The 21,540-nt window shown below is 57.0% G+C and overlaps 10 protein-coding genes across 10 annotated transcripts in view; 4 read left to right on the forward strand and 6 right to left on the reverse strand.

Annotated features, from left to right (window-relative positions):
- BKCO1_1000017 (molybdenum cofactor sulfurase) overlaps nucleotides 1-1,768 on the reverse strand; it is a gene marked incomplete at both ends in the record, with an annotated part of 1,939 nt that extends 171 nt beyond the window's left edge. Inside the window, 3 exons of the mRNA XM_020269355.1 lie at nucleotides 1-1,542; nucleotides 1,599-1,630; nucleotides 1,684-1,768. The exon at nucleotides 1-1,542 is cut by the window's left edge and continues 171 nt beyond it. Coding sequence (XP_020133008.1) covers nucleotides 1-1,542; nucleotides 1,599-1,630; nucleotides 1,684-1,768 — 1,659 coding nt within the window. The remainder of the gene's footprint in view (nucleotides 1,543-1,598; nucleotides 1,631-1,683) is intronic.
- A 1,768-nt stretch (nucleotides 1,769-3,536) lies between these two features.
- Nucleotides 3,537-5,700, forward strand: BKCO1_1000018 (abc transporter; the record flags this gene model as incomplete). The annotated part of the gene is made up of 5 exons (XM_020269366.1): nucleotides 3,537-3,781; nucleotides 3,836-4,048; nucleotides 4,101-4,359; nucleotides 4,412-4,948; nucleotides 5,026-5,700. 5 exons carry the CDS (start codon nucleotides 3,537-3,539, stop codon nucleotides 5,698-5,700), a joined length of 1,929 nt encoding a protein of 642 aa, XP_020132935.1.
- A 1,440-nt stretch (nucleotides 5,701-7,140) lies between these two features.
- Nucleotides 7,141-8,352, reverse strand: BKCO1_1000019 (trna (uridine-2-o-)-methyltransferase trm7; the record flags this gene model as incomplete). The annotated part of the gene is made up of 1 exon (XM_020269370.1): nucleotides 7,141-8,352. The coding sequence occupies one exon, from the start codon at nucleotides 8,350-8,352 to the stop codon at nucleotides 7,141-7,143; it is 1,212 nt and encodes a 403-aa protein (XP_020132934.1).
- Nucleotides 8,353-8,622: 270 nt separating this feature from the next.
- BKCO1_1000020 (atp-dependent rna helicase mak5) lies at nucleotides 8,623-11,069 on the forward strand (the record flags this gene model as incomplete). Its single annotated transcript, XM_020269372.1, has 2 exons — nucleotides 8,623-10,164; nucleotides 10,218-11,069. The coding sequence occupies 2 exons, from the start codon at nucleotides 8,623-8,625 to the stop codon at nucleotides 11,067-11,069; spliced, it is 2,394 nt and encodes a 797-aa protein (XP_020132867.1).
- A 365-nt stretch (nucleotides 11,070-11,434) lies between these two features.
- BKCO1_1000021 (lysyl-trna synthetase) lies at nucleotides 11,435-13,319 on the forward strand (the record flags this gene model as incomplete). Its single annotated transcript, XM_020269373.1, has 2 exons — nucleotides 11,435-11,537; nucleotides 11,596-13,319. 2 exons carry the CDS (start codon nucleotides 11,435-11,437, stop codon nucleotides 13,317-13,319), a joined length of 1,827 nt encoding a protein of 608 aa, XP_020132873.1.
- A 455-nt stretch (nucleotides 13,320-13,774) lies between these two features.
- BKCO1_1000022 (epoxide hydrolase) lies at nucleotides 13,775-15,261 on the reverse strand (the record flags this gene model as incomplete). Its single annotated transcript, XM_020269374.1, has 4 exons — nucleotides 13,775-14,150; nucleotides 14,249-14,435; nucleotides 14,517-14,953; nucleotides 15,038-15,261. The coding sequence occupies 4 exons, from the start codon at nucleotides 15,259-15,261 to the stop codon at nucleotides 13,775-13,777; spliced, it is 1,224 nt and encodes a 407-aa protein (XP_020132874.1).
- Nucleotides 15,262-16,044: 783 nt separating this feature from the next.
- BKCO1_1000023 (2og-fe oxygenase superfamily protein) lies at nucleotides 16,045-17,267 on the reverse strand (the record flags this gene model as incomplete). The annotated part of the gene is made up of 2 exons (XM_020269375.1): nucleotides 16,045-16,175; nucleotides 16,229-17,267. 2 exons carry the CDS (start codon nucleotides 17,265-17,267, stop codon nucleotides 16,045-16,047), a joined length of 1,170 nt encoding a protein of 389 aa, XP_020132875.1.
- A 691-nt stretch (nucleotides 17,268-17,958) lies between these two features.
- Nucleotides 17,959-19,062, reverse strand: BKCO1_1000024 (alkylated dna repair protein; the record flags this gene model as incomplete). Its single annotated transcript, XM_020269376.1, has 1 exon — nucleotides 17,959-19,062. One exon carries the CDS (start codon nucleotides 19,060-19,062, stop codon nucleotides 17,959-17,961), a length of 1,104 nt encoding a protein of 367 aa, XP_020132860.1.
- A 468-nt stretch (nucleotides 19,063-19,530) lies between these two features.
- On the forward strand, nucleotides 19,531-20,686 carry BKCO1_1000025 (cell division control protein 2; the record flags this gene model as incomplete). The annotated part of the gene is made up of 4 exons (XM_020269377.1): nucleotides 19,531-19,567; nucleotides 19,645-20,150; nucleotides 20,207-20,370; nucleotides 20,425-20,686. The coding sequence occupies 4 exons, from the start codon at nucleotides 19,531-19,533 to the stop codon at nucleotides 20,684-20,686; spliced, it is 969 nt and encodes a 322-aa protein (XP_020132861.1).
- A 363-nt stretch (nucleotides 20,687-21,049) lies between these two features.
- The window catches only part of BKCO1_1000026 (putative 2-oxoglutarate-dependent dioxygenase), a gene marked incomplete at both ends in the record, with an annotated part of 1,193 nt that continues 702 nt past the window's right edge, over nucleotides 21,050-21,540 (reverse strand). Inside the window, 2 exons of the mRNA XM_020269378.1 lie at nucleotides 21,050-21,399; nucleotides 21,495-21,540. The exon at nucleotides 21,495-21,540 is cut by the window's right edge and continues 702 nt beyond it. Coding sequence (XP_020132862.1) covers nucleotides 21,050-21,399; nucleotides 21,495-21,540 — 396 coding nt within the window. The remainder of the gene's footprint in view (nucleotides 21,400-21,494) is intronic.

Raw genomic sequence — 21,540 nt, forward strand, 5'->3', positions numbered from 1 at the left:
ATTGGATCTCCCCCCACCCCACCACCCCCTCACCACCCCCTCCAACTCCCCCCCCTCCAACCACCCCACCAGCGCATCCACATCCGCCCTCACGCTCGCCGCCCCCAAACTCACCCTCACCACGCCCGTCGGCCGCTGCCGCGACAGTACCCGCGACACCGCTCCCGTCACCGCCACCGCTCCCGCCTCGGCGCTGCTGGTGCCACTGCACCTCAGCCCTTCCTCCTCGTACAGCCGCTGCAGCTCCGCGGCGGTGAAGCCGAGGTGCTTGGCGGCGCCGCCGGGGTTGCACAGGCTGCCGCTGCGGAGGAAGATGCGGGAGGCGTTGGCGGCGTGTTCGATTAGGGAGGGGGGGACGATGGTTCTGGTTGTTGTAGTGGAGGAAGACGTGGACGTTGTGGTTCCTCCTGGCGGTGGTGGGGGAGCGAGGACGTTGAAGGCGATCATGGGCCCTTGGCGGCGGGGGTCGGCGTAGGCGGTACTGCTGGCGGATGGGTCATCTGGGTCCTCCGGGTCCGGGTCCGGGTGGTCGTTGTAGATGACGAGGAGGGGGGCGGCGGGGGTGCAGCCGGGGTGGCGGAGGGCGGCGAGGCGGGCGTGGAGGTGGGCGGTCAGGGCGGAGGTGTGGGCGCTGATGTGGGGCATGCTGGTGTAGAGGCGGACGTGGGCGGAGAGGGCGGCGGCGAGGGTGAGGATGCTGTGGAAGGGGAGGGTGCCGTCTTCGAGGTGGATGTGGGGGGAGGAGGTCGACTGTTTTTTGGCGTGGAAGGGGCGGGCGGCGCTGGGGTTGGGGCCCGACGGGCAGGTGACCATGTCGACGGTGCCGCCGCCGAAGTAGCGGCGGGAGGAGAGGATGGGGGCGAGGGAGGGGTTGGCGGTGCGGATGATGAGGGCGCCGAGGTCGGGGTAGCCGAATATCTTGTAGAAGCTGAGGCAGGTGAAGTCGGGGGCGAGGGTGGGGTCGCTGAGGTCCAGGGGGGCGGTGGTGGCGAGGGCGGCGGCATCGAGGAGGGTGTAGACGTCGGCGGTGTGGGGGGAGGCGCGGATTTGAGCGGGCCAGGAGAGAGGGAGGCGGCGGCCGGTCATGTTGGATTGGCCTGGGTAGGCGAAGAGGCGGAGATGCTTGCGCGTGTGCTTCTTTGGTGCGTTGACTTCGCCGTGGATCCAGGCTTCGACTTCTTCGTCCGAGTCGAAGCAGTGCTGGCCGCCGTCTGCGGCTTGGCGGATGCCGACGAGGGAGTTGTGAGCGTCGCGGTGGTAACCGTACCAGAACTTTCGGCGCTGCGATCTCGGGAGACGCCCGGTGGCGTCGCAGTGGTCTTTGAAGCAGTCCATGACGAGCCTCATGGCGGCGGTTGCATTGGCAACGAAGACCAGGTCAAAGTACTTGGGGTCGGCATTGAAGAACTTTAGAGTGCGTTCTCGTATCTCATCGACACGACGGCCAGCTAACGCGGAGGGGGCACAGGCCGAATGTGGATTGCCGTAGAGGTGGGCTGAGAGGTCTGCGGCTGCATCTTCAAGAAGGGACTTGGCGGGTACCTAAGCTTCATTAGCATATTTTAGAGCGACTATGTCTCCATTCGAGCTGTTCTGACTGCAGATCCGCCATAGTCAAGGTAGGTCACCCCTGTAAATGTTAGTGATTGATGGCTGAGTTCAAGTATTTTGACGTGACGTTACCCTTCAAGGAAGGGAATTCGGTGTCCCTGAGCTTCTGTATATTGTTGTTGTATGTTTCTAATATACTGGTTTTGCGGATGTCCATTATGAAGCAGACGAAGGACTTGTCAAAGACAAAAAGTTAGAAAAGAGTAGGGAGCAGTTCTGGAAGAGGGTGGAAATGCGTGGACTTAGGGTTCAAGCTAGCCACGCCATGGTTGATTGACAGTCTGATTTCAAGTAACCGCGAAAGGTTAAGGTTCTTTCACTCAAAGGATTCGAGGATTTGGGGGCGAAGAAAGTTATCAAGAGTGGGATCAATAGCTCGGCATTTTGTTCTCGGAAGATGTCGAGCCTGGGCACACCATGAGCAGATGCATAGTGTTCGCATAAGCCGGCACCGGGCTGGAAATAGAATAGCGCAGCCGTGGTGCACAAAGCGTTGGCACAACTGGAGGGGGAGGAGGGTGCGTCATGGCCAATAGCGTCAGGCATTAAGCAAAGGTAGGGCAGGTAGTCCAAGATACAGGCCTTCGTATTCGTCGAAGGCACGGGATCTCACATCAAGCCATGGTGGGCGATGCGGGGACTGATCGTGTTGAAGTGCATGAACAAGAGCATGTGGGTCCCCCTCAGCTGCGGCTGAAACGGCCCTCTTTGTCTATGGACTCGGCAGGTGGATGACGGCATCCGTTGGAGGCGGCGGTCTGGTTGCTCAGACGGAGAGTTGGGCAGCGCGGGAGACTCTTTTGCTCCCCGACTGGCTGCAGATTTGGCGGCGAGACCAGACGTCGGAGATGTTGCACTGGTTGGATGGGACGACCAGAATAGCCGTGGAGGATCACTCGCTCCATGCACCCTGATTACTGTTCTACAAAGGCAAGGATGTCGATCAAGCTCTGGATGGGGATCGGCGGGAATCTGCAGCACTGCCCAACGTATTGGTCACACGTGTGGAAGGTCGGCTTTCCGGGAATAGAAGGGCAGAGTACGAAGGCGTTGGAGGCGTTGGAGGCGTTGGAGGCTGGGCAGATGGCGGTATCGCTTGAATACGTCTGAAGTCGATACGGGATGGGGATGAGGTCGGCGACCAGGCGCGCACGAGGCTTCTGGAAGACGGCGACCGGACAGAGTTTTGCCAACAGTGCAGCGCTAGCGGTGGCGGACGATGGAGGCGTGGAGGCGTGGAGGCGTGTTTGGGGGCGGCATCGCGCCCGTGGACGCTTCCTGGTTTCGTCGGCGACCACTAGCTGCTCCTTCCCCAAACCAACGACATCCTGCGTGCCTGCCCCGCAACACGCTTGCCCGTGCACCGCGACACTCGGTGTGAAATGTGAAATGTGAAATGTGAAATGTGAAATGTGAAATCTCGCCAACCCACGTGCCGCGTCTCGTCGCCTCGTGCCGGCCGTCCTGACGCCTGTCAGAGCCGTGCAGCTGCATGTCTGTCCTGCACCTCATCATCCATGTTCAGCCGCTCAACATGGAAATCCTGGCCACTGACAACCGAGTGAGATGGACGAACATTCCCGTCACGCCCGCAGCCACAATGACCGTCAATGGCCGCGTCACAGCGTTTTTCTCAGAAAGCCAGCCGATGCGCTGGCCAATGGCAGATTTGTATAGTATCGGCGTACATTATCGGTAGTGCGACGGTGCATCGCCATCCACAGCTCAATTTAGCTCGCAACCCCCAGACATTTGGCCCCCAGCCAAACACCATCCACTCAACTTCCGCCCCGCCCCATCTGCTAGTTGACTAGTCCTTCTGCTGCATCTCTGCCACAATCCCTCAAATTGCTGGCACACCGACCACATTGTTCGACCCCCTTCTCTTCCTCCACCGCTCTTCAGACCTTCCCTTGAACGCTATCATGTCCGACCCATCCTGCAACAACACTCCGAAGGAATCCGCGTCGCCAACAATTGAGGCTACTGACCTCGAGAAGGGCAGAGACTCCACCTATGCTGGACTGGCAAACAACACCGTTGCAACCTACAGCTGGAACAATGTCACCGTCACCGTCAAAGACCGCCAAACAAAATCTTCCAAGCAAATCCTGTCATCTGCCTCCGGAATTGTCAAGGCTGGCGAGCTTCTTGCACTCATGGGCCCAAGGTACTACCTCACCACCTAGTTTGGAACGTCATCCCTCGAACTGACACGTCCCAGTGGCTCCGGCAAGACGACACTGCTGAATGTATTGGCCCACCGCGACGCAACCTCGGGTGCCAGCGTTGATAAGTCCCTATACGTCAACGGCCGGAACGTGCCACTGCAGAGGTTCCGCAAACTGTCGTCTTTCGTTGAGCAGGAAGATGCTCTTTTGGGAGCCTTGACCGTCGAGGAGACGTTGAACTTCGCTGCCAAGCTCTCTCTGCCTAGGTATGCTCTCCATGTGGGACTGGTACGCGGTTCTTCACTGACACTTGCGTAGCTCTGTGTCCAAGTCCGAACGCCTTGCCCGAATCCAAGCTTTGATGCGCTCCTTCGGCCTGCGGAATCAAGCAAAAACATTGATCGGCACCCCCATCCGCAAGGGCATCAGTGGCGGCCAGAAAAGGCGTGTGAGCGTAGCATCTCAGCTGATTACGAGCCCAAAAATCTTGTTCTTGGACGAACCTACGAGCGGACTGGACAGTGCAGCAAGCCACGAGGTCATTTCATTCGTCCGCAATATTGCAAAGGAGAACAACGTGGGTACGCTTCTCGTCAGTGATGCAAATATAGACTGACGCCCCACAACAGTTGATAGTCATCACATCCATCCACCAGCCATCGACGCAGACTTTCAATCTTTTTGACAAGGTTTTACTTCTCTCACAAGGCAAGACAGTCTACAATGGTCCAATTTCTACCATGAACAACTACTTGGCCGCATTGGGCTACCCAATTCCCATGTACACCAACCCTGCCGAATTCATCATCGACCTAGTCAACACGGACTTTGCCAGTGACAGTTGCAAAGCAGAAGCGCGACTGAGAGACCTCCAAGAAAAATGGACCAACTCAGAGGAAGCGAAACAGGTCAGCGTGGAAGTTGAAAGCCAACCCAGCGACACGATCAGATCGAGCGAAGCGGGGCTCTCCGAACAGACAGGCTCCGCGAACCAGCTACTCATCCCCTTGACCCTCACCCACCGCTCCCTCATCAAGAGCTACCGCGACGTCATCGCCTACGGCATCCGAATCGCCATGTACATGGGCCTCGCCATCCTCATGGGCACCGTCTGGCTCCGACTCGACCCCGACCAAAAAAACATCCAAGCCTTCATCAACGCCATCGTAAGCCTCGCCCCTCCCACCCTCCATCCCCACCCCCGCTCTCCTCCACCCTAACCCGCCCTCCCTCCCCTCCACAGTTCTTCGGCGGCGCCTTCATGTCCTTCATGGCCGTCGCATACATCCCCTCCTTCCTCGAAGACCGCGCGCTCTTCACCAAAGAGCGCGCCAACGGCCTCTACGGGCCCACCGCCTTCCAGCTCGCCAACTTCACCACGGGCGTCCCCTTCCTCTTCGCCATCACGCTCCTCTTCTCGCTCCCCTCCTACTGGCTCTCCAACTTCCGCCCCGCCGCCGCCGGCTTCTGGAACTGGGTCCTCTGGCTCTTCCTCGACCTGCTCGCCGCCGAGTCGCTCGTCGTGCTCGTCGCCGCCGTCGCGCCCGTCTTCGTCGTCGCACTCGCCGCGACTGCCTTTGCAAACGGCTTGTGGATGAGCGTCGGCGGGTTCATGGTTGCGCCGAGGGACCTGAATGTCTTTTGGCGGTATTGGGCGCACTATGTCGATTATCAGAGCTATGTGTTTCAGGGGATGATGGTGAATGAGTTTGCGGAGAGGACGTACGCGTGCGGCGAGGGGTGTCGGTGCATGTATGCGAGTGAGCTGGAGGAGCGGTGCGAGATTGCGGGGACGGCCGTGTTGAGGGCGTATGGGTATGCGACGGATAGGAAGGGGGAGTGGGTGGGGATCCTGGTGGCCATTGTGGTGGCGTATCGGTTGTTGGGGTGGTTGGCGCTGTGGTTGAGGAGGACTTGAGGGGGGTGATGGGATGGAGTGGGAGGAATGAATGTTGGTGTATATGTGCGCGCTTGTGGCTCAATTTTGCGGATGAGGACAAGTGGTTTTGATGAAGAAAGTCAATTTGTACTGGCAGAATGATACACAAGGTGCAACGGATGGCAAGTGGTACCTCACATCTGTCTTAGAAATACTGGACGGTTATTATGCGATCAGTTAAATCCCGTGTCCAGACATGGATGTGAGGCTTAAATACGGACCAATGTGTCTAGATTTTGAGTTGAACTATTCATGTGAGAGAGTACTCCTCCCTGGCTTGCTCAGTATGCCCTAACCTTGTAATATACTGTGAAATTTAGAGACGTCTTACCGCGAGTAGTAGTAGTAGGTGAAGTTTTGGGGAAGGCAGTGCTGCTTTTTTCTTTAGGTTGGAGCTAGTAGACCGCTTCTAAAAGATGCATAAGTCCCGTTACAAGATGATCAGCTCATTGAAAGTTTCCTAGAAGCGCTGCCATGTCCCTTGTATCTGCCAGGTTTCACCTGCTTGTTTCCAATGGTGCAATGTCAGCCAATGTGTAGTGCTATCCCGAAAGCTCAATATATGTCCTCTTGGCTCATACTCTCCGGTGGTTTGATCAATCCGGCATCAAAAATATCCTAAATGTGTTATCTGAAAGTGTGTGGTATCTCTTTTCCACGGTCAACTTCTGCTCTGGTGTCAGGTCTTCCAACAAGTGTCTACTCCTGGCCTTAAGACCTCCGGCATCCTTGATAAATGTCCAAGTTTGCTCGAGCAAGACGTCGGTATCGAAGTTTTCAGCGGGATGAACCACGTTTACGCTCCAGCGAGCTGTTTGCAGATATTCACTCCAAGGTCTTAAAAGGGGAACAAGAAAGTCTTCTTGCAAAGAATTTGGCGCGGCCAACAATTCAACATGATTGCAATTACTTGAAAGCTGGTTGTTAACAACCAATAAAACATGGAGATCCTGCTGAAAAGAAAAATCAATGAATCATGAACAGGTGTGGCTGATTCCTCGATTGCATCTTTGCTTCGTGTATGTGCATACTCATCGGCCATGGTGTTGATAACAGCGCAAATGCGAGACAATTTGCTTCTCAGTATAAAGATTTGCAGTTCAAGAATCTTCTCCGAGGATGACATGACCCATTGGAGCATGCCATCGAAATATATGACTTTCGCTTGCCATGGCCACTCGTCAAAGTTGGTCCAAGCCGCATTGAAATGGCGCGCCTCTAAGGCTTCCGCTCTGGCCATCAAACCTTCAATGTCTCCAGCACAACCTTGCCATCTTGACGCTGGTCGACCCGGTGCATTCTCTGGCTCAGGCCTCTTCATCGCTCGTGAGCGTTGTCTCAGCTATTCACTGCTCCGGCTCAGGCATGTGTTTGCAGCAGCCTCTAGGGCTTTGCTCCAACAGGCCAGTCTCAAATGCTTCATTCACCGCCCGCCTTCTTCTCAAGCATCTTCGTTTTGCCATACGCGCCACCCATCCGCTTCCGCATCTCCAAAGCACGCTTATACGGCGGCGCCGTCGGCGGCTGCACAGGGTCAAGCGTGACCCTATCCTTGGGCAGGTGATACGTCGCGTCCGCATCATACGCCGAGAGGTCGCCGCACGCCAGAAACGGGGGTATCCAGCGGATGCCCTCACCATCACCATACTCCTCGCCCTCCTCCTCCACACCCAAATCCAGCTCCACGACGCCATCCGGCCTCACCCTCCTCGTCTGCCCTTTCTCCCCCTTCCTCTCCGCCGCCGCCACCGCCCCGCGTCGCTCTCCCCCCTCAACCGCATCCACCGCATCCACCGCCGCCGCCGCCGCCGCCCCCGCGCCCAGCATCAACGGATCCTCCAACGACGCCTCGAACCCGACGGGGGGCCGGAAGCCCTCGCAGACGACGAAGGCCTCGATGCTGCTGGCGCGGCTGCTGCGCGGCTTGGCGACGCGCACGCGGGCGAAGACGGTCTTGAGCTGCGCAAACAGCAGGTCGACGTCCTTGCCGCGGAAGATCTTGGCGACGAACTTGCCGCCGGGTTTGAGCACGCACAGCGCCAGGTTCAGCGCCGCCCACAGCAGCTGCGACTGCACGTAGATGTCCAGGTCGTGCAGGCCGGTGACGTCGGGCGCGCCGTCGGAGATGACGAGGTCGACGGGGGAGGAGGAGGAGGAGGGGGAGGAGGAGGAGGAGGGGGAGGGGGTGCTGGTAGGGTCGTCGAGGGCGCGGAGGAGCAGCGGGACCGTCGAGGGGTGCGTGATGTCGGCGCGGAGGGTGGTGATGCCGTCGAGCGGCGCCATGGGCTGCAGGTCGATGGACACGATCTTGACGTCTTTCCTGGGCGAGGCCGGCTGCTGTTGCGGGTGTCTTGTCTCTTCCGCGCGCGGCACTTCGTGTGTGTCGGGGCCCTGCAGCTGCTTGTCCTCCCAGCCTGCGCGGCCGAAGCGCTCGCCCTTGATCAGGATTCGGGAGAGAACTTGGCTCCAGCTACCCGGCGCCGCGCAGAGGTCGACGACCCGTGTGACGTCCTCGAAGAGGTTGAACTCCTCGTCTAGTTGGAGCAGCTTGAAGGCGGAGCGAGCGCGCCATCCTTGCTCTTTAGCGAGCCGGTAGTAGGCGTCGCGTTTGTCCTTTGACGATTTGCCCATGTCTTGTAAAGATCTTGTTCCCTAATCAAGTTTCTCTGGAAATGGACGGTCGTCGCGAGGAAGCGGGGACGTGCGAGGTTCGTGATGTATGGTCGGCCGTGGTGGCGGGGTAGTGGTGGTAGCTTTTTTTTCGTGTTTGCGGAGTTGAACGCGGAGGTTTGCGGCGAAAGCAACGGGAGAAAAAAAAAAGTTCCCAGTGGTGCTGCCGACACTGCAACATCCGCAACACCGCACATCATCGCACCCGCACGACGCCAGGACCACGCGAAAATGATGGCGCCAGAAGATAAGAAACGGCAATTGCCTGCTAAAGTCGCCGCCATGAAGGCGCGCAAGCGCCAGCGAATCGACGATGCCAGCGCCGGCGATGCGACGAAGAAGCCGAAGACGACCAAGCCAGGCGAGAAGGTACGCGAGGAGAACCTGAAGTGGAAAGAGGTCGAGATGCCGGATCGTTTGGACGATTTCGAGGGCTTCTATGGATTGGAGGAGATTGATGATGTCGACGTCGTGCGTGAGGGTGACGTCGTGTCGTTTCACACGAGCGCGGATAAGAAAAAGGCAAAGAAGAACAAGGGCACAGAGAAGGAGGATAGCCCAGCCCCGGAACAGGGTGAAGAGGAGGACGCCTCGGAATGGGAGGGTTTCGGCGACGACGATGATGGCGAGGCGCAACCAGAGCCAGCAGAGGACGACGCGCCAGCACAACCAAACGGAACTACCAAGGGCGCCGAGAAGAAGGACAAAAAGGAAAAGAAAGACAAAAAGGAGAAGAAGGACAAGAAGGACAAGAAAGAAAAGAAGGGAAAAAATGAGAAGGATAAGAATGAGAAGAGCAAGCAAGAAAACAACAAGCAGGCCAATGGCGCAGGCCCGATTGGCACAATTCCGTTCGCTGGCTTGCTGGGGGAGGATATGGACGACGGAATTGACACCTCCGCATGGAATCGCCTCAACTTGTCTAACGAGACTATGGTTGCGATATCGAAGCTCAAGTTTGGCTCTCCTACGCGCATTCAGGCCGCAACAATACCCGAGATCCTAGCAGGTCACGACGTGGTAGGAAAGGCGTCGACGGGATCGGGAAAGACGCTCGCATTTGGCATACCTATCCTGGAAACCTTCTTGGAAATTCAGCAACTGAAAAAGGCTTCCAAGAAAGGCGAGAAAATCCCATTGGCCTTGATTCTTAGTCCGACTCGCGAACTGGCACACCAGATTTCTAAGCATCTCACGGATCTTTACTCTAGCGGAACCTTCGACAGTCCCTTGGTGGCAACCATCACGGGTGGTCTGTCGATACAAAAGCAGCAGCGTCAGATTGAGACGGCGGATATTGTTGTGGGGACCCCGGGTCGCCTCTGGGAGATCATCAGTCTCGGTCACGGTATTCTGAAGCGCTTCAAGAAGCTCAGGTTCCTTGTGGTGGATGAGGCAGATCGGCTCCTCAGCGAGGGCCACTTCAAGGAGGTGGAAGAGATCATGAACGTTCTTGAGCGCAAGGATAAAGACGAGGATGAGGATGAAGCAGAGACAGAGGAAGGCGAGAAGGGAAAAGACAGGAAAGACGATGCTCCAGTGCAACGACAGACGCTCGTTTTCTCTGCGACCTTCAACAAGGGTCTGCAGCAGAAGCTGACGGGCAAGGCAAAGTGGCACGGAGACCTTCTTTCAAACAAGGAGTCGATGGAATATCTGTTGAAAAAACTCAACTTCAGGGAGGAGAAGCCGAAGTTTGTCGATGTTAACCCGGTATCCCAGATGGCCGAGGGCCTGAAGGAGGGCCTTGTTGAATGTGGTGCAACCGAGAAGGTAAAGAGCCAATGCCTTTCTCAAAGATAAGGATACTAACAATCATCCGTCAGGACCTGTACCTCTACGCGCTCCTAATGCTCCATCCTAGGACTCGGACTCTGATCTTTACGAATAGCGTATCTGCTGTACGCCGCCTGCATCCGTTCCTCACCAACCTGAACCTCCCTGCTCTGGCACTCCATTCCCACATGATCCAAAAGCAGCGTCTCCGGAACGTAGAGCGCTTCTCCACGCAGCCAGGCTCCATTCTCATCGCGACGGATGTTGCAGCACGCGGTCTCGACATCAAGGGAGTGGAACTAGTCATTCACTATCACCTCCCCAGAGCGGCAGATATGTACGTCCACCGCTCTGGTCGTACTGCTCGTGGAGACAGCTCTGGCTCTTCCATCCTGATTTGCGCTCCTGAAGAAGTTGTTGGTGTTCGAAGATTGGTAGCAAAGGTGCATGCGAACAGCAACGTGTCGAAGAGCTCGTACTACATGCGCAGCGTCGACATCGACAGACGCATCGTCACCCGGTTGAAGCCTAGGGCGTCGCTTGCAAAGAAGATTGCGGACAGCGGCGTCGCCAAAGCAAAGTCAAATTCCTCTGAGAACGATCTTTTGCGTCAAGCTGCGGAGGACCTCGGCGTGGAGTATGACTCGGAAGAGCTGGACAAGCCGATGGGCAGGAGCAAAGGGGGTGGCCGCAAGAAGAAGGAGCGTGATGCGAAGGATATATCGAAGGACGAGTTGCAGAGCATGCGGGCGGAGCTGAAGGCGCTGTTGAGTCAGAGGGTCAACGTGGGTGTCAGCCCGAAGTATCTGACGTCGGGCAACGTGGATATCGACGCGCTGATCAGAGAAAAGGAATCGGGTAGAGGGGAATTCTTGGGGCGCGTCGAAGGCCTTGGATTGTAGATGCAGTGTCATTCCCGTCTCGCGGCAGGGGCAGCCAAATTTAGACTGAACGGACCATGGGGAGTTGAAGCAGTCGTCCGGATGGCTGCATCCCAGGCCCTGGGTCTGTACGCCCGGACGGTGCTTCAACTCCCCATAAACTTCACATGCATTCAATATCCCTCAGTAGTGTGGGCGGGCAGATGGCCGGCGCCACCCGGCGAAGGTGGCTGGTGCGGTGTGGCTCAAGGCGGGGCAATCGGAAAAATTGTGCGGCGACGCGGGCGATGACTGGAATTTGGGCAAACCACGCCCGCCCCGCCGCCCGACGGTCAAAAACAATTCCTCCGCTCAATTGCTCTTCCACCACCCCAGATACAGCAGCCATGGCGGACGCCAAGAACGTTACCGTCCCCGTCCCCGAGGGCGAGGCCCAGCAGAACCTCCTCCTCGACGAGGTCACCGGCGAGCGCGTTTCCAAGTCTGAGCGTTAGATGCCCGCAACCGCCCCGTCGCTCGTCCCAATGCTGATACGAGTCCGCAACAGTCAAGCGCCGCCAGAAGCAGCGCGAGAAGGACGCCAAGAAGGCCGAGAAGGCCGCTGCCGCCCCGCCCAAGGCCAAGAAGGAGAAGGCGGAGAACGAGGAAGAGTTGACGCCGAACCAGTACTTCGAGATCCGCAGCCGCGCCATCAACAAGCTCCGCGAGACGCACGAACCCAACCCGTACCCGCACAAGTTCAACGTCACCGACGACCTGCGCGAGTTCCTCAAGAAGCACGAATCGCTCAAGACGGGCGAGCAGCTCAAGGATGTCGAGGTCCGCATCGGCGCCCGCATCTACACCAAGCGCGCCGCCGGCGCCAACTTGATCTTCTACGACGTGCGCGCCGAGGGCCAGCGTGTGCAGATCATGTGCCAGGCGCAGGAGTCGACCAGCGCCGTGCCGTTCCAGCAGCAGCACGAGCACCTGAGGAGAGGAGACATCATCGGCATCGTCGGTTTCCCCGGCAGGACGAACCCCAAGAACCGCGACCAGGGCGAGCTGTCCATCTTTGCCAAGGAGATTATCCTCCTCACCCCCTGCCTGCACCAGCTGCCTGGCGAGCACTATGGCTTCAAGGATAAGGAGCAGCGCCACAGGAGGAGGTACCTCGACCTGATCATGAACGACTCGACCCGCCAGACCTTCATCACCAGATCGCGCATGATCACCTACATCCGCCGCTTCTTCGACGAGAGGGACTTCATCGAGGTTGAGACACCCATGATGAACATGATCGCCGGTGGCGCCACGGCCAAGCCGTTCAAGACGTACCACAACGACCTCAAGCTCGACATGTTCATGAGAATCGCGCCCGAGCTGTACCTCAAGGAGCTGATCGTCGGCGGCATGGAGCGCGTGTACGAAATCGGACGCCAGTTCCGCAACGAGGACATCGACCTGACGCACAACCCCGAGTTCACCACGTGCGAGTTCTACCAGGCCTTCGCCGACATGTTCGACATCATGGACCTGACCGAGGAGCTGGTGTCGTCGTTGGTCAAGCACGTCACGGGCGGGTACAAGACCAAGTTCCACACGCAGCACGGCGAGGAGTACGAGGTCAACTGGGAGAAGCCGTGGCGCCGGATCGAGATGATCCCGGAGCTCGAGGCCAAGCTGGAAGAGAAGTTCCCGCCGGGCGACCAGCTGCACACGGACGAGACCAACCAGTTCCTGCGGCGCATGATCAAGAAGGCGGGCATCGACGTGACGCCGCCGCTGACCAACGCGCGCATGCTCGACGCGCTCGTCGGCGAGTTCATCGAGGAGCAGTGCATCAACCCCACCTTCATCATGGGCCACCCGCAGATGATGAGCCCGCTGGCCAAGTACCACCGCACGCACAAGGGCCTGTGCGAGCGCTTCGAGGCCTTCGTGTGCAAGAAGGAAATCGTCAACGCCTACACCGAGTTGAACGACCCCTTCGATCAGCGCATGCGCTTCGAGGAGCAGGCCAACCAGAAGGCCCAGGGCGACGATGAGGCCCAGCTCATCGACGAGACCTTCTGCAACGCCCTCGAGTACGGCCTGCCCCCCACCGGTGGCTGGGGCATGGGCATCGACCGCATGGTCATGTTCCTCACCAACAACTACTCCATCAAGGAGGTCCTGACCTTCCCCATGATGAAGGAGGACAAGAGCGCTCAGCACCAGCCCAAGGCTGCTGAGGTCGCTGGTGTCGAGCCCGTGCCTGAGGAGGGTATTGGTGAGTACTCCATTTCCTGATTTTTTTTTCTGTTGACTATTATTTCTCGTGTTTGCTAACTCAACTTTCCGTGTAGCTCACAAATAAATGATTACGACTGCCAAAAAGAAACGGGAAAAGAGATGCGCGAGACGCGCATGAAAAAAAAAAGGATTCAGAGTTCGGTCTGTTGGACTTCCACGAAATGGGTATATGCAGGCATGATTTCAGACATAAAAAAGGTGCATCATCTTTTTTTTTTCACGTTCTCCTCAGATTAGATGAGCAACGTTGATAGAAGTCGAGAAAAAGAAAAAGACAAATATCACAGGGAATGGCTCTACACAATTCAAGCACCATCCGATTGATTTGATATCATAACTACTCATGTCCTCGTCCCCCACCTCACCCCTTTCAATCCCGCCGTCAACGACACCACTCCATCAATCCATCCATCCACCCATCCACCCACTCACTCACCCACTCACCCACCCACTCACTTCCACACCTCCCCCACAAAATCCTCCACATCCCCCAACATCGCCGCCGGCTCCTCCATCGCCGCGAAATGGCCCCCCCTCTCGTGCCGCCTATGCCACACCAGCTCCTCCCCCGTCGCCGCCGCCCACGCCCGCGGCGTCGGCATGATCTCGCCGGGGAACCACGAATAGCCAAAGGCCGTGCCGGCCGGGATGCGGTTCTCGGGCTGGGCGTGGAAGTTGGTCTTGGCGGCGCGCGGGCCGAGGCCGTGGCGGTAGGTGTAGATGGAGGTGGGGAAGGTGGCGGTGAGCCAGTAGAGGGTGACGGAGTCGAGCGTGGTGGAGAGGGGGGCCGGGAAGCGGTCGGTCCAGGTGTGGAATTTTTCGCCGATCCTGGAAGGGGGGAGAAGGGGGGGAGGGTTAGTTGGGTGGGGAGAGAAAAAAGAAGGGGGTGTGTGTGTGTGTGTGTGTGTCTTCTTTTGACTACTCACCAGGCTAGCAGGGCGAGGGGGCTGGTCGAGAGCACCAGGCCGATGGTCGACGGACGCGTGGCGTGCTTCATGGCGTAGGCGATGCCGGCGGTGCGGAAGGCGTCGCCGCGGGCGAGGGCGTTGCGCTCTTCGTCGGTGATGTCCGAGTCGGAGACGTTGTCGGGCTTGGGGACGGGGCAGAAGTTGACTTTTTTTTTTTTTGCATGACATGTCAGTACCTGCTTGGAGTTGCGGTTCACAACATGTCGAAAGGAGGAGGAATACTCACGGAGGACGGCCTTGCAGGCGTCGTAGTGGGATGCCATGTGCCTACTGACGTAGCTTCCGATGTCTCCTCCCTGCACCACGTAGCCCGTCTCGCCGAATCCGAGGGCTTCCAGCAGCTTGTGCATGAGACGGCCGCTGTCGGAACCGGACCAGTCCTTGTCCTTTGGCGGGCGGTCCGAGAAGGCGAAGCCGGGAAGCGAGGGCACGATGATATGGTATGGGAGCTTATCGGGGCTCGGGTACTTCTTCTTGAGGAGCTCGAGCATGGGCAGGAATTCGAGGAAGCTGCCGGGCCAGCCGTGGAAGAAGGCGATGGGAATTGCAGCCGGGTTGGTAGAGAACAGGGCAACGAAGTGGATGTTGTAGGTGCGGCCATCGTCGTCCTTGACGGGAAGAGTGAAGTGAGGAAAGGAGTTGATGTGGGATTCGGTAGCACGCCTGTTAGAGGCGAGTGTCAACTCAGGTGGTCCTTGACTCAGGACACCCCGTGGGGGTGGATGGAGCAGACGCCAGACTACTCACCAATCGTATTTCTCCCACGCGGCCTTTGCGTTCTCGAGCCATTTGCGCGAGATGCCAAAGTCATTGAGATCACGACTTTCCTGCAGATTCTCGTAGGTCTCAGGGCCGATGGGGGAGAGGCTGATGAGTTGCTTCATCTGCTGTAGCTTCTCCTCCGGGATCGAGACATTGTATCTGGTGGGTTGAGTCTTTGCACTCTTGGGAACTGTGTCGTAGGAAGCCATTGTTGCTGTCGGGCCAAGGTTGGAAGGGTGGTGAGAGGTTAAGGGACCTAAGGGGATCAAGGAGTGAAGGCTGTAGTACAGTGCACGGGTGCGGGGTCACTTGAGAAGTAAGCTCCGTGTCCCCTTAAATATGCACAACCGCACTGTCGTGCTATCGTGGAGCAGTAGCACGAATTGAGTCATCGATCTTCGGGCGAATAAGATCAGGCGAGAGGTAGGAGCACGTTGGTGCTGATATTGATTAGTAATTGACGCGGCGGATGACGTCGGGGCGCGGCGCGTCGTGGCTGACGCGGGGAAGGCGCGCGTGGTCACGATGCAAGTCCGGAGGTGCGGCCGGATATGGACCGTTTGCCTCCATTACCAACCATGAATCACGCCGCGGATGCCTGGTGGGCTGACCAAGCCCTGCAGTTGGGCCAATGCGCGCTCAAAGTTCAAGTCGCCCCGTTAATGATGTGTGCCATTCACTTATCATGATCATGTCCGGATGTTGGGCTCGGCTCATCAGGCCCCGAACTTCTCGCCAACGGGCTGCTTTCTTGCCTTTCTTGGTCGAATCGACGATGGGTATCTCAAAAGGGTAAGATGCCAACTGTGCGATAGCGCCTTCTCTCCTAACCAACTTGGAAAAGCCATTCGTGTTGCTTGAACTGTCAATAGTGCCATTTAAGAGGTTTCTGATCAACGAATCTTGGAGAACTCCAACATATCGACACCGGAAGATAGGGGAACCCGCCAATCTCGGTCCATTCCTGTTTGCAACCGCCATTCCATCCGACTCTAACCACGGTCCGTGCCTGCTTGGAAGCGCTGTCGGATCAGTTCTTCGCACGATATCGGATCATACTTTGCAGGGTTTTGCTCGTCTACACAGCTCGGTAGCACGCCACACGTCTCGTTGAGATTGAACCCTACGTTCCACGGTCAGAGACCTCATAGGATGTCAAGGGCGCGTCTTACTTACCAAAGAAGAAGGACATTGAATACCTGTCCGCTGAATCGTCATGCCTGACGCGATGGACCGTACTCTTCCACCGATCATTCGTGATTCGCATCAGGAAGTCGGCAATGTTGACGCCTAGAGCTCCTTCCACCGGCTTCACATTGATCCATTCCCCGTGGCTCGTGAGCACTTGAAGCCCACCCTGCTGGTCCTGCCAAAGAATCGTGAAAAGTTGGAGGTCCGTATGGGTCCCAACGTTCAATGTGTCTGGTCCCGTCCGGTGAAGCGTTTCCGCAGCCGACAAAGGTTCTGAGATCGCAGACTGTGGATTGGTCGAACCCGGACTTTCCGCCGAATGTTGAACAGTGCGACAGTGGTTCAGCGTCATGGCTGCGTCTGGGTACAGCGTCTTCTCCCCGAAGTAGTCTTCTGGCAGATCCAGCGCCAGCGCGAAGACACCAGTCAAGCGTCTCGCCAGTGACAACCCTGCTTGCCAGTAGTCGATGAGATTGTCCTTAAACCCGGGTATATACGACGTTCTTTCCCAGTACCATTCTTCGCCTTTGAAGCAACGCCTGAAGTCGTACGGAATGCCTTCAAGGTCCGCAACAGTAGGATCGTACTCAGGGTCGTATTTGAGAGAGAAGTGTTCACACATGTCCACTGAAGACTCCTCGTCGGAATTGTGAGTGCTTCTGGGGTCACTCCATCCGTTGAGAAACCTGGACTGTGATGCATGCACGTGTCGTTTCAGCTCTTCAGGCTGCTGGAAGAAGGACGTGCTGGACGAGAGTGCAGCCTCGATGGCTGAATCAGAGATGCCATGGTTCTTGATGTAGAAGAATCCCGTGTCCTCAGCTACCAAAGAAATGTCCCGGGCGAGTTTTCTCTTCGCCTGAAGATCACATCCAAAGATTGCAGAGACATCTATGACGGGGATTTCTCCGGGTCGAGCGTCACGGGCTTCGGTTGACTTGATGTCGCGATACACCGGGCCGTACGAGGTTATAAGCTTCAATCGCTGAGCCTTTCCTCTGGGTTGTGCGGTAGAAACTGACATTCTGCTCAGCACTGTGCGCCGCTGCTGTAGCCGGAAACGTTGGGGTGAGGAGGGGGTGGACTAGATTAGTGCGCCAAGTCTCGTGAGCGTTGAGCTGTCGTAGATGCGCAGTTAAAGCGTTGGTATAAACGTGATTATCTGGAAAAGGGTCGGATCTATTGAGCCCAGAGATGTTGTCTCTTCCACAATGGCGTAATATGCGGAGTGTTGGCGTATATTAACACCAGCGTGTAAGTGGTCACACAAGGGTGGGTAGGTATGACGGACCCCGCCGATAATGAGGAGCCAATGGAAAGCCTCGCTCTGCTCACCCGACCTGCAAGGTGCAAGCTGCAGTAAGCCATGGTTATCACCCGCAGCGGTGGGATGCGTCTCGATCCACCGCAGACAAAGTCGGTGTGAAAAGCATTTAACCTGGATACATTGCCCGAACATAGTTTACCATAGCATGCGCCGAGCAGCCACCGCGGTGCTACTTGAAAGACAGCATCAGCTATTTATTGATACGAAGTATGACGCTTTCCCGGTTCCAGTGGGGCTTGGCGGCTGAATACTGGGTGGGCGAGACGCAGCTGAAGTCTGACGGGGAGTGTAGGGTGCATTGATGACATGCTGGACAATCCATATACGGGGCATTGGTGGTCGACAGAAGCTAACGTCCAGCGGGATCAATGTTGGCCAGTCTCCCAGTCTACTCCCACATCTGCCGAACGTTCACATTGATCCTCTTGGTGTGCATCCAGCCTTTCCATTGCTCATAAGGGTGGTTGGCATCTGTGGACGCTGGATTCTGCGACGATGCTGGCCAATCCCGAAGCCATTCAGGGCAGGTGTCTGGAATAATCTGCGGCACTCCATGCCACGCGAATCGAGATTCTCCAGACATGTAGACTGCATCGCCGGATCGAAGTCTCACTGCAAGCACCTCTGGGAGCGCCTGAGACTTGCCCGAAGCTCCTTCCGTGGAACATGCGTTTCTTCCAATGACGAAAACGCCATCGCAGCCTACGCTGATGCTCACAAGCCCACGATCGCATTCCTCGCTGACATCACGATGCATGCTGAGCGTGTCGCCTGGGGAATAGAAGTTGACAATGGCAGCTTGTGCTGTCATCTCAGGGAAGACTCCTTTCAGCAGCGCACCAACATCTGCAGGGAACGGCGGTGGCTTTGTTGGAGGGTACACTTTCCGCGTCCAATCGTACTGGCCCCCTAGAGTCACCCATCGCAGTTTCCTGTTTAAGAATTGGGTCATCGACAGAGGCTTGTGGACTTGAGGGTCCTTTGGAAGAAACTGCGGCTCGGATGAAGGGGGATGCTCGAAAAACGACAAGGACTCTGGTGGATAAGGAACATGATAGTGCAAGTGCACGTTTGTCTGATGAGCAGGGTTTGCAAGGTCTCTGTGGATCAGACGGGAAAGAAGTGACCTTTGGATGGAGTCAGGGAAGAGAGAGGGTACGATATGCAGACCTGGCAGGGTTAGGAAAGGCAAAGGTGACGACGCATCGAAGGTGTTTCGCCTACCTGGCATGTGGCGATGTTCATAGACAGGCAGCGGCGTATCGGCGAGTGTGAACGAGTCGCTGCCTTCAGTGGCGGCAAAGTTTTGGAACGCTGAGCGCAGATCTGCGGGGGCCAGGGACCGCACGACACGAAGCTGATCCACCGCGTTGCCGTCCCTCAGATCGAGCAGCTCGGGGTCGTTGTTCAAAGCGTTGCCGCGCAGCTTCTGGTACTTTTTGTAGACATTCCGGATGTGCTCCGGCGGACGCTCGTGGGCGTCGAGTGACATGATTGGTCGGATGCGAGAGGCGGGCTGTTATGCCCCTAGACGATGCGTTGTCCGCCTTCTCACGGCAACGGAGGTGAACGAGGCGTGCGGCGTGTGACTGCGCGACCGGTGGCGCCAGAACTGGGCCGGGAGCTGCGCGTACGGGGCGTGCCAAGCTTTTGCTTAGTTTTAGCGCAAACCGGCCTGCGAGGTAAACAGTCGGATAACCGTCTCTTAAGCCCGCACTGTTGCTGCTCCGCACACCACTCAGCGCTGCCAAACCCTCCCTACTAACCCAACAGCAGACGTCCCTTCCAGGAGCGACCCGTTGTCGCGGCCATTGCCCGGACCACCCTCGCAACCTCATCCTCGCACGCTGCCTCCGGCCACCCCGCCAGCCCCTCCGTTCTTATTCCTCACGCCCGCCCGTGCTGCGAAACTGCTTGAAAACAAAGGACCGGAGCGAGCTCTTCGCCCACCACACCCACAATGGAGAACTACCAGAAGATGGAGAAGATTGGCGAGGGTAAGCCTCACTTTCTCTGCCCCTGTGTTGCCTCCGAGCCGGTGCCTGGCCTAGCTCGACTGACACCCCGCTTGCAGGTACCTATGGTGTCGTGTACAAGGCTCGCGACCTTACCACCAAGGACCAGCGTATCGTCGCCCTGAAAAAGATCCGTCTCGAGGCTGAGGACGAGGGTGTCCCGAGCACTGCCATTCGCGAGATTTCCCTGCTCAAGGAAATGAACGACCCGAACATTGTCCGCCTTCTCAACATTGTCCATGCCGACGGCCACAAGCTCTATCTCGTTTTCGAGTTCCTCGACCTTGACCTCAAGAAATACATGGAGGCGCTCCCCACGAGCCAGGGTGGACGTGGCAAGGCGCTGCCCGACGCGAACATGACGCACCCTGGAATGGGTCCCGACATTATCAAGAAGTTCATGTACCAATTGGTTGGAGGCATCCGCTACTGCCACGCCCATCGTGTTCTCCACCGTGATCTCAAGCCGCAGAACCTGTTGATCAACCAGGACGGCAACCTGAAATTGGCGGATTTCGGTCTCGCTAGGGCATTTGGTGTGCCCTTGCGGACATACACTCATGAGGTGAGCACGCAGCAAGGGATGGAATTGAATCAAGTCACTGACACACCACCTCATAGGTTGTTACGCTGTGGTATCGTGCTCCGGAAATTCTTCTTGGTGGTCGTCAGTACTCTACTGGGGTAGACATGTGGTCGGTTGGCTGCATCTTCGCAGAGATGTGCACTCGCAAGCCGCTCTTCCCCGGTGACTCTGAGATTGATGAGATCTTTAAGATCTTCCGGTGCGTCTAGCGTGCCGATCCATGTCTCATTGCAGCTACTGACTAGGCTTGCAGGATTCTCGGCACCCCCGCCGAGACCGAATGGCCTGGCGTCACATCCTTCCCTGACTTCAAGCCTTCTTTCCCCAAGTGGAACCGCACCGACATCGCAACCATGGTCCCCGGCCTCGATGACAATGGGCTCGACCTTCTCGACGCACTTCTGGTCTACGACCCCGCCGGACGTATCTCAGCGAAGCAGGCTTGCCTGCACCCATACTTCACAGAGGGCAACGGCAGCTCGTACCTCCCGGCTGTGAAGAACGGCTATCACTAGAAGGCTTCAATGCGCCAAGAAGTTACGGCAAAAATCTCATAGCCTGGCATATACCGGTTTGAGGCTCTTCATCCCAGCAGCCTGGAACTCATTTTTCTTTGTTTTTCATCGTTCCGGTATTCCCCTTCAAGCATGGTGGTTGGATGGGAGCATGATGCATTCCAGTAACTTACGTGGGGGGAAAATTCAGACAAGGCGTTATATTTGGATCGGTTTGCACCACTCGGACAGGCTTTCAGGGTGGGCTCAGGCGGGGACTTGATACGTCTGGATAGAAATGAGAAAGGGAGGGAATGTGCCATGCTTTCTATCTTGCGCATCACTCAATACGCATTGACGTGTTGTCATGTCACTGACCTTCCCCTAGTAGAAGTTCCCTTTGATTTTTCCCAGAAGATGCTCTCCATATACCACTTCGTCATACTGTACCTTCCCGCCTGTTTCTGCGACACACTTTGCCAACGGCGCTATCCTGGCGTCGAAGTCAGGCTCGAAGAAGAACGGAACGCTGACGCGGTAGTTGGCGCCGCGATGTATAACTCGATGATTTGTCGATTTCCACAAGCCATTCGTCCAACGCTCCATCATGTCCCCAATGTTCACCACGAAAGCGCCAGGGATCGGGTCCGCGGATATCCACGACCCGTCCTTCCGTTGCACCTGCAGCGCATTGGGCGTGTCATCCGCCAGGAGGAGCGTCACGCACCCGTAATCTGCCACCCAGTAAGCTTTTCACCCACAACAGCCTGCCCCAAGAAAGGAAAGCAAGCAAGCAAGAAAGAAAGAAAGAAAGCAAGGTCACACCCACCCGTATGCTCCCCACAACTGAAACCCCCCTCCTCCCCCTCCCCCTC

This window comes from Diplodia corticola (assembly GCF_001883845.1).
Source record: "Diplodia corticola strain CBS 112549 chromosome Unknown scaffold10, whole genome shotgun sequence".
In the NCBI taxonomy this organism is placed as follows: Eukaryota; Fungi; Ascomycota; class Dothideomycetes; order Botryosphaeriales; family Botryosphaeriaceae; genus Diplodia; species Diplodia corticola.